The 16030-nt window shown below is 46.1% G+C and overlaps 1 protein-coding gene across 1 annotated transcript in view; it reads right to left on the reverse strand.

Moving 5' to 3' along the window:
• Nucleotides 1–15635, reverse strand: part of LOC134948127 (sulfotransferase 1C2-like) — a 30703-nt gene extending 15068 nt beyond the window's left edge. Inside the window, exons 1-4 of the mRNA XM_063935930.1 lie at nt 15392–15635; nt 11396–11518; nt 1131–1228; nt 920–1046 (exon numbers count right to left, since the gene is read on the reverse strand). Coding sequence (XP_063792000.1) covers nt 920–1046; nt 1131–1228; nt 11396–11518; nt 15392–15635 — 592 coding nt within the window. The remainder of the gene's footprint in view (nt 1–919; nt 1047–1130; nt 1229–11395; nt 11519–15391) is intronic.
• Nucleotides 15636–16030: the final 395 nt, after the last annotated feature.

Genomic DNA, 16030 nt, shown 5'->3' on the forward strand with positions numbered 1-16030 from the left:
GGCCAGACTCTGACAGAGAATCTGCACCTGACATAGGACTGGTGCAGTGTTGACACTACGACCAATGGCGGAGACTCTAAATACACCCCGAGCACAACTGCAGCGCCTGGAGATGCTGGAAGTGGGCGTGTCAGTCTTTGCACAGTCACACGCACAGATGCACACCGGGGAAGGGCTTGTAGTGGTACTAGCATAATGTCACACACGTGTGACCCGCAAATGACGCTCACGCGGACGCCCCTGTGTCTTACCCGGAATGAGGCCCCTCAGTGTTGTCCGTAGCAGAGCTTTTATGTACATGCGCAAACTTTAGCCACCGGCAGTACATGCACACTAGCAAACCATGGATGTACATGCGATGGCGGCAGGACATCCTCGGGCAAGCTGCAGTGATGGCAGTGCCGCCATTATTCCATAGCCCCATTCCTAGTTCTTTCCAGTGTTTCCAGCCTGACTAAAAGCAACATTACACTCTGCATGATGTCATTAGTGTTGGAAGTGGAGTGTGCTACTACACAGACTCCATGTTGTTTCCTACTGAACATGCACGGCACCATTTTGTCACTGTGTACGGCTGTGTACCACTCGGCTCCAGTGAGACCCGGAATATCTCTGCTCCAGAGCGATCCTGCACCGCTAACCGCATCCTGCATACACTCACCGGCTGGTGAGCTGTATAACACCCTGCTCCGCTCAAGCTCTGCTCCAACCAGTGTGTATAACAGTGAGTACAGCTGAACCTATTACTACTTCAGTACCCCACTCCACTGGTTAATCACGTGGGCTGTTCATAGTTGTAAGGCATCCGCTGGTGAGTGTGGTTACTCTGCTCCATTACTTAAGCCTGTACACACAAACATTTCCAACAACGAGGAGACGGAGCCCTCTCCCGCCCCGCTGCCCCAGTGCCGCCACTCACCGTCTCCCTTCATAAACCGCTCCATATAGTTCTCAAAAGACACCAGCTCAGGGTGGAACTGTAGAATTTTGTCGAAGTGATAGTAGGAAGTCATAGTGTCTCGGGCGTTCCGGGCCACGTATATCACCTGGAGGGGACAACAATGCCGACACATTATCTCATCCATCATATTTCTGACCAACCATTAACCAAACCACCAAAGAGCCCATACCTTGCAGTTGTGCTTCCAGAAAGACGGGGGAACCAGCTGGATGGGTAGGTGACTCTTCAGCACCCGGGGTGAGGGCATCGCATTCACCTCTTCAACACCTGCAATGATCAGATCAGAGGGACAACATTCATCCACCCGAACACTCATGGGGGAGACACCGCTGGCCCCAAGGCTAGAGAGTGGTTACACCTCTGCCGACCTGGTACAGCCGACTGCACTATACACACATTACATCTGCAGCCTCTGCATTCTACATACCATCTGCAGCCTCTACATCCTACATACCATCTGCAGCCTCTACATCCTACATACCATCTGCAGCCTCTACATCCTACATACCATCTGCAGCCTCTACATCCTACATACCATCTGCAGCCTCTATATCCTACATACCATCTGCAGCCTCTACATCCTACATACCGTCTGCAGCCTCTACATCCTACATACCATCTGCAGTCTGTACATCCTATATAACATCTGCAGCCTCTACATCCTACATACCATCTTCAGCCTCTACATCCTACATACCATCTGCAGTCTCTACATCCTATATATTATCTGCAGCCTCTACATCCTACATTCCATCTGCAGCCTCTACATTCTACATACCATCTGCAGCCTCTACATCCTACATACCATCTGCAGCCTCTACATCCTACATACCATCTGCAGCCTCTACATCCTACATACCATCTGCAGCCACTACATCCTACATACCATCTGCAGCCTCTACATCCTATATACCATCTGCAGCCTCTACATCCTACATACCATCTGCAGCCTCTACATCCTATATACCATCTGCAGCCTCTACATCCTACATACCATCTTCAGCCTCTACATCCTACATACCATCTGCAGCCTCTACATCCTACATAACATCTGCAGTCTCTACATCCTATATACCATCTGCAGCCTCTACATCCTACATACCATCTGCAGCTCCTACTACATCCTATTTATCATCTCTACATTCTTCATAGTATCCACAGCCTCTACATCCTAAATACCATCTGCAGCCTCTACATCCTACATACCATCTGTAGCCTCTACATCCTACATACCATCTGCAGCCTCTACATCGTACATACCATCTGCAGCCTCTACATCATACATACCATCTGCAGCCTCTACATCCTACATACCATCTGCAGCTCCTACTTCCTGTATACCATCTGCAGCCTCTACTTTCTACATAGTGTCTGCAGCCTCTACATCCTACATACCATCTGCAGCCCCTACATTCTACATACCATCTGTAGCCTCTACATCCTACATACCATCTGCAGCCTCTACATCCTACATACCATCTGCAGCCCCTACATTCTACATACCATCTGCAGCCCCTACATTCTACATAGTATCTGCAGCCTCTACATCATACATAACATCTGCAGCTCCTACTTCCTGTATACCATATGCAGCCTCTACTTTCTACATAGTATCTGCAGCCTCTACATCCTATATACCATCTGCAGCCTCTACATCCTATATACCATCTGCAGCCTCTACATCCTACATACCATCTGCAGCCTCTACATCCTATATATCATCTGCAGCCTCTACATCCTACATACCATCTGCAGCCTCTACATCCTACATACCCTCTGCAGCCCCTACATCCTATATACCATCTGCAGCCCCTACATCCTATATACCATCTGCAGCCTCTACAGTCTACATACCATCTGCAGTCTCCACATCCTATATACCATCTGCAGCCTCTACAGTCTACATACCATCTGCAGTCTCTACATCCTATATACCATCTGCAGCCTCTATATCAGTGATTTTCAACCTTTTTTAACTCGCGGCACACCGAACAATATTTTAAAATTGCCAAGGCGCACCATCAGTTCTCCATGGGGAAAAAAAAAACACACATATTGGCCCTCACAGTAAAAAAAAAAATCCACACATACATTGGCCTACACAGAAAAAAATATCACACTGCTCCCGATATAAATCCTATTAAATTATTCACTTTGTTCTCCCCATAAATCCTTTTGCTCCCCACATAAATCCTATTGCTCCACACAGGAGAAATAAGATAACTAATATTAGCCCCTATCTGTCAGCTGTTGTTGTCTTCCCTCTCCCTCAGTTGTTCGTAGTGGAGAGCAAATACTGAGCAGCGGGTGGTCGGGCAGGAGTGGATGTGGTGGGCAGGGAAAGTTTTGTATGCGGGTGGGAACTGGAAGATGTGTATGCAGGCGGGTGGGCTGGCTGGTGAGACGTGGTGGCTGTGACCTATGATGTCACACTGACGCGTCTTCAAGGCATAGGTCACGACCGGGGCACGATTAATCCTCTAAGTCAGTGATTTTCAACCTTTTTTAACTCGCGGCACACCAAACAATATTTTAAAATTGCCAAGGCGCACCATCAGTTCTCCATGGGGGAAAAAAAAACACACACATTGGCCCTCACAGTAAAAAAAAAATCCACACATACATTGGCCTACACAGAAAAAAATATCACACTGCTCCCCATATAAATCCTATTAAATTATTCACTTTGTTCTCCCCATAAATCCTTTTGTTCCCCACATAAATCCTATTGCTCCACACAGGAGAAATAAGATAACTAATATTAGCCCCTATCTGTCAGCTGTTGTCCTCCCTCTCCCTCAGTTGTTCGTAGTGGAGAGCAAATACTGAGCAGCGGGTGGTCGGGCAGGAGTGGATGTGGTGGGCAGGGAAAGTTTTGTATGCGGGTGGGAACTGGAAGATGTGTATGCAGGAGGGTGGGCTGGCTGGTGAGACGTGGTGGCTGTGACCTATGATGTCACACTGACGCGTCTTCAAGGCATAGGTCACGACCGGGGCACGATTAATCCTCTAAGTAGAGCCCGGGCCAACAGGTTGCTCTGAAGGTGCAGGAAGCGTCTCTGACTCCGCGGCACACCTTGCAACTGGTCGCGGCACACTAGTGTGCCACGGCACACTGGTTGAAAAAGCCTGCTCTAAGTAGAGCCCGGGCCAACAGGTTGCTCTGAAGGTGCAGGAAGCTTCTCTGACTCCGCGGCACACCTTGCAACTGGTCGCGGCACACTAGTGTGCCACGGCACACTGGTTGAAAAAGCCTGCTCTATATCCTACATACAATCTGCAGCCTCTACATTCTACATACCATCTGCAGCCTCTACATTCTACATACCATCTGCAGCCTCTACATCATACATAACATCTGCAGCTCCTACTTCCTGTATACCATATGCAGCCTCTACTTTCTACATAGTATCTGCAGCCTCTACATCCTATATACCATCTGCAGCCTCTACATCCTACATACCATCTGCAGCCTCTACATCCTATATACCATCTGCAGCCTCTACATCCTATATATCATCTGCAGCCTCTACATCCTAAATACCATCTGCAGCCTCTACATCCTACATACCATCTGCAGCCTCTACATCCTATATACCATCTGCAGCCTCTACATCCTATATATCATCTGCAGCCTCTACATCCTAAATACCATCTGCAGCCTCTACATCCTACATACCATCTGCAGCCTCTACATCCTACATACCATCTGCAGTCTCTACATCCTATTTACCATCTGCAGCCTCTACATCCTACATACCATCTGCAGCCTCTACATCCTACATACCATCTGCAGTCTCTACATCCTATATACCATCTGCAGCCTCTACATCCTACATACCACCTGCAGCCTCTACATCCTACATACCATCTGCAGCCTCTACATCCTACATACCATCTGCAGCCTCTATATCCCACATACCATCTGCAGCCTATACATCCTACATACCATCTGCAGCCCCTACATCCTATATACCATCTGCAGCCTCTACAGTCTACATACCATCTGTAGTCTCTACATCCTATATACCATCTGCAGCCTCTACAGTCTACATACCATCTGCAGTCTCTACATCCTATATACCATCTGCAGCCTCTATATCCTACATACAATCTGCAGCCTCTACATTCTACATACCATCTGCAGCCTCTACATTCTACATATCATCTGCAGCCTCTACATTCTACATATCATCTGCAGCCTCTACATCCTACATACCATCTGCAGCCTCTACATCCTACATACCGTCTGCAGTCTCTACATCCTACATATATGCTACATTCATTTCCTAACTGATGAGCATTTTACATCCATTTATATTCTGTCTCCAGGACTCTCCGCACTGACCGGCCCCATAGCAATTACCAAAGTGTCCCCAGTACTCTGCTTAGTGCTTGGACATTTGGAGGGGATGCCTATTTAATCCTTATGTCTCAGAGCTCTATGATTGTAGTAAATATCCAGCCGGACAATGCATCTAGATGTGGTCACATTACATTTGTGTTTTGGGAATACGCTGGACACCATTGTCAAGGGCTACACAGCTCACCCGTCCTGAATCTCCTGCAGAACGTATGGGGACCTCGTCATTTCCCAACGCATACATAATATTTGGAATGTGATTGTGAGAACGGACACCATCTTCAGACGGCATCCGTTCCCAACGCCCTATGGGAAGAAGTCCTGTGTTGCTAAGAGGGATCTATTCGAATCCCTTCGCCTGACATTGGGCTCTTTGGGGGATATTCAATTGTTTGAAAAGTCAATTGGGTGACTGTTTTTTTCCTGTCTATTAGAGAGGAAAAAACAGACACCCAATTGGCTTTTCAAACAATTGAATACCCCCCATTGTGCGTATGCTGAGTCAGATACTGCAGCTATGCTTCACTGTTAAGGAAGTAGGTCTCCGTTCCGGTGGCCATGTTGAATTGCTCCGGTGTTTTAGTATCCACTGCTGCTGCTCGCTGCGATTTAGACATACCTGCCAACTTCTTATCTAAGCCAATTAACACCTGTTCGAGAAATATCACAATCATCTCCACGTGCATTTAATTCATTCAAAAGGACCCTGTTTGCACACTAATGCAGGAACCAGCACGGGAGCTTTAAATATAGTTTGTAACATTCTTCGTAAAGTGATATCTCTTTCTGAGACTGTGGAACTATTAATTACTACTGCGAGAATTTTTAATCCCAATTAATACACTGGGACGCCAGTGTCTGTGATTTTCGGATTTCTTATTATCACCAATTGAAAATGTTATTTTAACAAATTTATTGTATGCTGTATGTTTATATCTAGACAGTACATGTGAGTAAATTGTCAAAATTTTTTTTTTATTTTTATACATTTATCTCTACAAACTGCCACATTCTTTGTTTCAATAGACAATATATAAAGTTGCTTTTTATTATGTTCCAAGTGTACTGAGTCAATCTTCTGTGTCAGACTTCACATTTCTTTTAGATACATTGTTTCAAGCGCAGAGTTTATCTCTCCCTTTTTTACCAGCTCTTAATTGTTACAACTTGGCAAGTTGTTTATACTCAGCTGCAGAAACAATTATTGTATAAGTAACTGAATTAGTATAGCGCCGGGTCATCACAATCGTTTATCGATTTGTGATTTTTTTTCTGCTATGCTTCACTGTTAAGGAAGTAGGTCTCCGTTCCGGTGGCCATGTTGAATTGCTCCGGTGTTTTAGTATCCACTGCTGCTGCTCGCTGCGATTTAGACATACCTGCCAACTTCCTTGTAGACCTATCCAGGAGATGCCCGGAGGGGAAATGCTGCAGGGAACTTCGGGGTGCAGGGCCGGGCCATTACTTCATTATGTCCCGCCATCATAGCGTTAATCTGCGAGGAAGGGGTGGGGCTAAATGATGCAATTTTTTTGTCAAAATGCAGACTACACGCCCAGTGTTTTAGCCACATCCTGCCCGATTTATTAGGAAGCGGGCAGGATGCGGGCGAGAGTCGGCCACTCTTCTGGGGGTGCGGGGTACTACTCGATAAATCTTTAGTCTCCTGCAATTTCCAGCAGAGAAGGTATGTACTGGTACTTATCACTTATCAGGTACGTACGGGCGTTACTAACGCGGGTATGTACCTAGAAATGCGGTTAGTATTGCAAAGGACAGCTCTTCTGATAAGAAATATCCTTTGCGATCCCAGAACTTCTGGGTTTATGAGCCGGGATGCCTTCTGCACATGTGGGTGGGGGGGGGGGGGGAAGAGGGGGGAGAGATCCGATTGTATCTCTCTGAGAGGAAAATGCGATCATTTCTCATTTAGGGCGGTATGTATTAAGATACAATGCCGCCCCTCGCCGGTTACCGCAGCGATGTTGATCGCATATGTACTAACATATGCGATCAACATCGCGATGCGGTGACGGAGGCCCCCCGCGATACCTGTTAGGTGGTCTGCGGGGGGTCTCCGTCACCTCCCAGGGGTCCCCACAATGGCTAGACGCCGGGAAGCAGCAGCAGGCTGCCCCGGCGCCTACTCCTCCCCCCTGCAGCCTGAAGGACGTCCGGCTGCGTTGCTAGGGGGAGGAGGAGACTACCTTCCGGGTCCAGGGCAGCCTGGAGGAAGGTAAGCCGGGGGGGGGGGAGGTGTCTGCGGCGGTGTCGGCGGTGTTGGCGGGTTGCTGCGGTCGGCGATAAGAAGCCCATAGGCTTCTATAGGGTATCGCTAGCTCGAAAATGCGGCAGTAGTGTGTTAGTAAATATGAAAATGCAGTAAAACCCCCGTTTTCGGGGGTTTTACCGCATTTTTGCTTAAGTACATCCTGCCCTTAGCCTTTAATTTTAAAGATTATAACATGTGCCCTTTATTGTACAAATGGTTTATTCGTTAGATGGGCAGAGAGTAGGTGGATCATGGCTGGCATATAGCAAGTAAACACAAATAGTTTATTATTGTGCACACCATGCAGAACGTTTTCCCATCTAGACTTAGGGGGACATTTACTAAGCAGTGATAAGAGCGGAGAAGTTGCATCAACCAATCAGCAGCTCTGTATAATTTCTGGTATGCAAATTATAGATGTTACTTCAGTGCTGATTGGTTGCCATGGGCAACTTCTCCACTGGCTCACTTCTCCGCTCTTATCAGTGCTTAGTAAATGTCCCCCTTAGAAACAAAGCTCATTTCTTTGGCTAAATGGAAAAATGATGAGACGCAGAATTCCTGCACAGGAAAATCCCTTGAACCACAAAATGTGTTTTTTGTTTATTGTAAAACACGAACGCATGCTGCCATGACGATGGGACTATTTTATATGTGGGAGCCTGGGGGTGTAGCTGCATTTGCCCCATTGTGGTCCTGATATAATGTTCTTGGCTGAGCAGGGTGGTCCGCCGCGAGGAGAAGTCTGCTTGTAAATAATAAAAGTGGAAAATACTATTGAACTTGTTTCGCAATTGCCGTCCTGTATTCAACAAACTCCGAAAACCTTTTCATAGTTTGTTTGCAGGAACAGACATCATCTCCAGATGGCGTTAGCTCTATCAGCCCCGCTCCTGTGTATTAGTAAAAGCTTGTGGATCCCTCCGCCTTCAGCGACCCTTTCTGTGCGTGCGTGTGAACTCGCAGTGTAAATGTTCCTCTCTACATATTAGCGGCAAGAGTGTCAGTGTCAGGGGTCTCCGGACGGCTTCAGAGCGGCTGTCCCGCAAATGGAGCAGTACTGAAGTGTTCTGGTACTTTATAATCTGCCGCCATCACTTGCTACGAGTTGGATACTTAATTTTTTGGCGCCAATCAGGGCTGGATAATGAATAGACTTCGACAACCCCCATCCGCAGGGACATTTGTACCGCCATAAGAGAGGCCAAATCAGCTGCTTCTCACCTGAAACTCCAAATAATTTTTTAGACATTGTTGCTGGGAAGATAAGGGAACGGATAATGACATCAGGGCCGTGACTAAGAGTGTGCTCCCGTCACCGCCCCATAGCCCTTGCGTAATCATAAGTGACTCCATCTTTTTTGTATGGTCTTTTACATGTCTGTATGGCGGTATGTAACTATAGGGTTAATGATTTGTTTTCAACATAGCATATAAGTTGTGATACCTCTGTAAGGAACCGTGGATGGTTAAGTAGACCCACCATAAACACCTCGCTCCCGGCTAGCAGCAGCGTGCCTGGGTGACACTCCGCCTGCTGCAGCACGCTCCATCCAGATAGATACCAAACACCTGAAGTGTCCATTGGCGACTCCTATATCAGACACTGAGGGGCTCTGGGCATTACATCTGTGTATCCTGAGATATAGGGGCCTTGACGTTCCCCATTATGTAATGTCTACAGCAGGCATGTCCAAACTGTGGCCCTCCAGCTGTTGTGTAACTACATATCCCAGCATGCCCTGACACAGTTTTGCTGTCAGTGAATACTAAAGCTGTGTCAGGGCATGCTGGGATGTGTAGTTTCTCAACAGCTGGAGGGCCGCAGTCTGGACATGCCTGGTCTACAGCAAAGTACAAGACTAATACTTGATAATTGATATGCACTAGTATTATGGACCTGTCTTTCACTGGGTAGCTAGCTATGGTGCCTGGTGGTTTTTCTGTTCCTCTGCCTTTTGTACCCCCTATCCGTCTCTACCCCTATTCCCTGTCTGAGTACTGCGGAGCCTGGAGCACTACAACCCCCAGCATTGACTGCTGAGTATGCAGATGTTACGCTCTCTCTATATAAGGATACAGCCCAGGAAGTGAGTGGCCTGGCAAAGAAAACTATGCATCCTCCAGCTCCTGGGGAAACACAGGTCCCAGCAAGCCCTGTCAGGGTCACCCAGTACATAGCACAGATTACATTGCTGCTCAGTGGGTGGTACTGCTGGCTGGCAGCTCAGGGGTCCTCCTCTCCCCTAATGCCCAAATCTGGGAGAGACTAATGCCTTGGAGAGAGATAAAGTATACGGAGATAAAGTACTAGCCAACTAGCTCCTAACTGTCATTTTTCAACACACAGCCTGTAACATGACAGCTACGAGCTGATTGGCTGGTAGTTAATCTCCCTCCACTTTATCACTCCCCAAGACTTTTAGTGCCAGATGTACTAAGCCTTGAAAAATGATAAAGTGGAGAGAGATAAAGTACCAACCAATCAGCTCCTAACTGCCACGCTACCTGCCTGTGCACAAGGGTTTGGTCTGACTGTTTTTATTCTCAAAAAATGACAGAAAATCCCCTGAACACCACATTGTGTCATTGCTTCCATCCTTATTGTATTTATACTGTTCAATAAAATAAAATGGGATTCAGACTGTATAACGCTAAACTTCCTCTGTGCGAAGCCGTGTCAGGACCTGCCAGCCAGCGAGGGGTTAATGTTTCACAGCGATATAACTAGGAGAACATGTTTACTTATTCGCCTGTTGCCTCATATAACCCATTCTCAACATTTTTGCTGAAATCTTGGAGCCTTCCCAAGTCTGGTGCGGAGCAGCTGTAACTCCAAGCGCGCCTGAGAAAGGGACAGCGCTAAGGGTGACCCGAGACACGGGGGTGATGTTACCACGGGTGACGAGGAACCAGGACAGGTGACACTATTCACTAACATGTGAAATTATTGGGGAGTCTGTGGAAGCGTGGAGATTATCTCAGGGGCACAGATCCATCACATCCGGTAATAAGAGACACGTCTGGTACTCTGAGCGTTATCACACATGTGTAGTAGTTATAGTATCATAGTGAGGATTTATTAACATCCTATACACGTGATCTGTGTTATATACTGTAATAGTATACACACTCCCATCCATACATACATACATACATGCATACATACATACATACATACATATATACATTCATACAGTATATTATGGGGTGTATTATAACAGTGCGATAAGGCTAAATACTATACTATCTTAGGGTTGGAATTGGGTGACTGGCGGTCAGTATACAGACACCGGGATCCTGGCCGCTAGATTTGCGGCGGAGGGGGGTCAAGCGCAACGAAGCCTCTTGCAGGTGCTGTCCCCGCCACAGGTTGTATTCCCACTCTGTGGGTGTCGTGGCATGCCGACTGTCGGGATTGAAACCGGTCGGAATTCATGCGTCGGTATACTGACCGGCGGAATCCCAACCGCCGGTAACATGACTACATCCCCTATATTATAATAATTAGAATAATAATATGTGTAAAGTTATATCAATTGGAACTATAGTATAACAGTGAATATTTTACTGTATCCAGGACAAATAATTGGTGATAAATATTGTATACTGGTGCTGAATACTGTACACTAGAACTAGATATAGATCGTTATATAATTTAGGAGATATATTTTAACTAGTTATATAATTTAGGCAGGGCAACAGTATTTTAACATTGGGGCTGATGGAGCTTCAGCTCCAGGCCTGCACATAAAAATAGGCCCATCATCATTTGTTTCTCCACGCGTTTCGCCCTTACCCGGCTTCATCAGGTGCATGAGCTCAATGAAGGGGATCCTCTCATAAATGGGGGCTCTCCTGCAGATCTGCTCATCTGCGTCATGCATGATCAGGTCAATGACTTCCTGCATCCAGGTGGTTCCTGAAATCCAGACGGGACACAACATTCACAGAGGATTAATAAACCTTAAGTACTGAAATCCCTTCGTTGCAAAATACCATTCTGCTTCCAATAAACACATGGGGCTGATGCCAGAGAGCGGAGGGGAAAAAGAGAGAGAGAACGGAGACATCACGGGAAAATATATAAAGGACAAAGCTGTGACAAAGCTTTAGCAGCCTGTCCCTCACCCGGGAACAGCACAGATGGGAGTCTTATAGCGTTGTATATTCTAGAGTACACGGATGAGGTCTTGTAGTATTTCTACATCTACCGCTTAAGTATAACTCATTGTTTATAATGTTTATTTAACTCAGATTTCGCCTTCCAACCACAACACTTATACATCAATACAGTGGCGTAAGTTTTTCCCAGTTGCCCGGAGGCAAGAAAAATATTGGTGCCCCCTCCCCTATATATCATCCGTGAGCCAATTACATGCCGTTTTGAGATCCAAGTAACACAGAGTAAAACCGAACCCGCTCATCTCTAATTCTAACTATATGAAGCTACTACAAAACCATTGCAACTAGGCAGATCTATGTAGGGGTCCAGCCACACACTACATAGATCTGCTCAGTCACTCACAATGCTGATTATTTCTCTGACAATTGATTTGCAAGTGTCATATCCAGGATTAGAACCCACAACCTATTACACTGGAAGCATGCACTTTACTGATGGAGATATCTGCTCTTGCATAGGAAGTATGAGAATTCGAACTATATGAAGTTACGTGTAATTGTCAGAGAAATAGCTTCATAAAGTTAGAATTCTCATGTTTTCTTTATAGGAGCAAATAGCTTCATCAGTAAGGTGTCTGCTTCCAGTATATCTATAATAAAGAGGGTGTGATTTGTAAGGTGCAGTGACTAGTGGGGAAGTTGGCTACAGAAGAGATACCGGCTGCTGTCAATTAACTTAATTGATTAATGTCGCTGAACACACAGAACAGGAGGAGAGGTGCCCCCCTGCAAAGCAGGAGCCCGGCGGCAGCTGACTCCGTTGCCTCCCAGAGTTCTGCCTCTGTATCAATATGTTATTCTGCACCAGAGCCTTAGCTAAGCAATATCCACAGGTGTTAGTTGATCTAGACTGTAAGCTCCTATGGTTTGATCTAGAACATAAGCTTCTATTGTTCTCTTAGCCATAGACTTTTGAATGTGAGAGTAAGCTCTTATGGTTCTCATATCCATAGACTATTGATCTAGAGTGTAAGCTTCTAGGGTTGTCATACACAGGACTAGAGATGTGCACCGGACATTTTTCAGGTTTTGTGTTATGGTTTTGGATTCGGTTCCGCGGACGTGTTTTGGATACGGACGCGTTTTGGCAAAACCTCCCTGAAATTTTTTTTGTCGGATTCGGGTGTGTTTTGGAGTCGGGTGTTTTTTTTACAAAAACCCATCAAAAACAGCTTAAATCATAGAATTTGGGGGTCATTTTGATCCCATAGTATTATTAACCTCAATAACCATAATTTCCACTCATTTTCAGTCTATTCTGAACACCTCACACCTCACAATATTATTTTTAGTCCTAAAATTTGCACCAAGGTCGCTGGATGGCTAAGCTAAGCGACCCAAGTGGCCGACACAAACACCTGGCCCATCTAGGAGTGGCACTGCAGTGTCAGGCAGGATGGCAGATTTAAAAAATAGTCCCCAAACAGCACATGATGCAAAGAAAAAAAGAGGGGCACCAAGGTAGCTGTGTGACTAAGCTAAGCGACCCAAGTGGCCGACACAAACACCTAGCCCATCTAGGAGTGGCACTGCAGTGTCAGGCAGGATGGCAGATTTAAAAAATAGTCCCCAAACAGCACATGATGCAAAGAAAAAAAGAGGGGCACCGAGGTAGCTGTGTGACTAAGCTAAGCGACCCAAGTGGCCGACACAAACACCTGGCCCATCTAGGAGTGGCACTGCAGTTTTCTAGCGAGAGGATGAGTGCTTCCATCCTCATGTGAATCTGAACCACTAGCCATGAACATAGGCCAGGGTCTCAGCCGTTCCTTGCCACTCCGTGTCGTAAATGGCATATTGGCAAGTTTACGCTTCTCATCAGACGCTTTTAATTTTGATTTTTGGGTCATTTTACTGAACTTTTGTTTTTTGGATTTTACATGCTCTCTACTATGACATTGGGCATCGGCCTTAGCAGACGACGTTGATGGCATTTCATCGTCTCGGCCATGACTAGTGGCAGCAGCTTCAGCACGAGGTGGAAGTGGATCTTGATCTTTCCCTATTTTACCCTCCACATTTTTGTTCTCCATTTTTTAATGTGTGGAATTATATGCCAGTAATATATCAATAGCAATGGCCTACTGTACCGTACTGCTATATATTATATACTGGTGGTCAGCAAAATTATGCACTGTCCTCCTACTAGATATACTGCGCACAACTAAAATGCACCACAGGTATGGATGGATAGTATACTTGACGACACAGAGGTAGGTAGAGCAGTGGCCTACTGTACCGTACTGCTATATATTATATACTGGTGGTCAGCAAAATTATGCACTGTACTCCTACTATATATACTGCGCACAACTAAAATGCACCACAGGTATGGATGGATAGTATACTTAACGACACAGAGGTAGGTAGAGCAGTGGACTACTGTACCATACTGCTATATATTATATACTGGTGGTCAGCAAAATTCTGCACTGTCCTCCTACTATATATACTGCGCACAACTAAAATGCACCACAGGTATGGATGGATAGTATACTTGACGACACAGAGGTAGGTAGAGCAGTGGCCTACTGTACCGTACTGCTATATATTATATACTGGTGGTCAGCAAAATTATGCACTGTACTCCTACTATATATACTGCGCACAACTAAAATGCACCACAGGTATGGATGGATAGTATACTTGACGACACAGAGGTAGGTAGAGCAGTGGACTACTGTACCATACTGCTATATATTATATACTGGTGGTCAGCAAAATTCTGCACTGTCCTCCTACTATATATACTGCGCACAACAACTAAAATGCACCACAGGTATGGATGGATAGTATACTTGACGACACAGAGGTAGGTAGAGCAGTGGCCTACTGTACCGTACTGCTAAATATTATATACTGGTGGTCAGCAAAATTATGCACTGTCCTCCTACTGTATATACTGCGCACAACAACTAAAATGCACCACAGGTATGGATGGATAGTATACTTGACGACACAGAGGTAGGTAGAGCAGTGGCCTACTGTACCGTACTGCTATATATTATATACTGGTGGTCAGCAAAATTATGCACTGTCCTCCTACTATATATACTGCACACAACAACTAAAATGCACCACAGGTATGGATGGATAGTATACTTGACGACACAGAGGTAGGTAGAGCAGTGGACTACTGTACCGTACTGATATAATACTGGTGGTCACTGGTCAGCAAAATTCTGCACTGTCCTCCTACTATATACTACAATGCAGCACAGATATGGAGCGTTTTTCAGGCAGAGAACGTAGATATTTTCAGCACACTGAGCACAGATATTTGCAAGCACACTGAGCACAGATATTTGCAGCACACTGAACACAACTGACAGAACGCTGCACATCCTCTCCCTATCATCTCTAATGCACGAGTGAAAATGGCGGCGACGCGCGGCTCCTTATATAGAATACGAATCTCGCAAGAATACGAGAGCGGGATGATGACGTTCGGGCGCGCTCGGGTTAACCGAGCAAGGCGGGAGGATTCGAGTCTGCCTCGGAACCGTGTAAAATGGGTAAGTTCGGGGGGGTTCGGATCCCGAGGAACCGAACCCGCTCATCTCTACACAGGACCTGTAAATATGTTGTCCTGCAGATAGCAGTCACCCACCTGATTTGGGATAGGTGTCCAACAAAACATCTCCGTCTCTCGCCTGGAAGTTCCAGATTTCCTCCCAGTTCTCAGCAATACATTCAGCTACAGCCATTCCCTGGACGTCAGCTAGCTTCCTCTGAATCATGGCACCTGGGTAGGCGATGGGTGAAGCTCTGGGTGGGTGAGTGGTGACTGCCTCTGACTGTGTCTTACTGCAAGTACCAGCCAAGAAGAGAGAGCGTGTATCTGCCGGAGTCATGTCCCAGGCTCAGGGAGGGGCCACACAGCTAATACAGAGCCAATAAATGTCCGAATAAAATCCAGTCAGCAGAAAAGACACAGAGGCAACACAGCAATGCACTAATGCCCAGATTTATCAAGCCTTGGAGAGTGGTAAATAGCACGGTGATAAAGTACCAGACAATCAGCTCCTAACTGCCATGTTACAAGCTGGGTTTGAAAACTGACAGCTATGAGCTGATTGGCTGGCACTTTATCACCATGCTATTTATCATCACTCTCCAAGGCTTGATAAATCTGGGCCTAGGGCTGCAACTGTAACATACATGCATATCCACATCACCAGCTCTAGAGACATCTACAGATGCTTGCAAAATTATTCACCCCCCGCTCCCACTTCAAATGACACACAGA

The sequence above is a fragment of the Pseudophryne corroboree genome, chromosome 8 (genome assembly GCF_028390025.1).
Source record: "Pseudophryne corroboree isolate aPseCor3 chromosome 8, aPseCor3.hap2, whole genome shotgun sequence".
Classification (NCBI taxonomy): Eukaryota; Metazoa; Chordata; class Amphibia; order Anura; family Myobatrachidae; genus Pseudophryne; species Pseudophryne corroboree.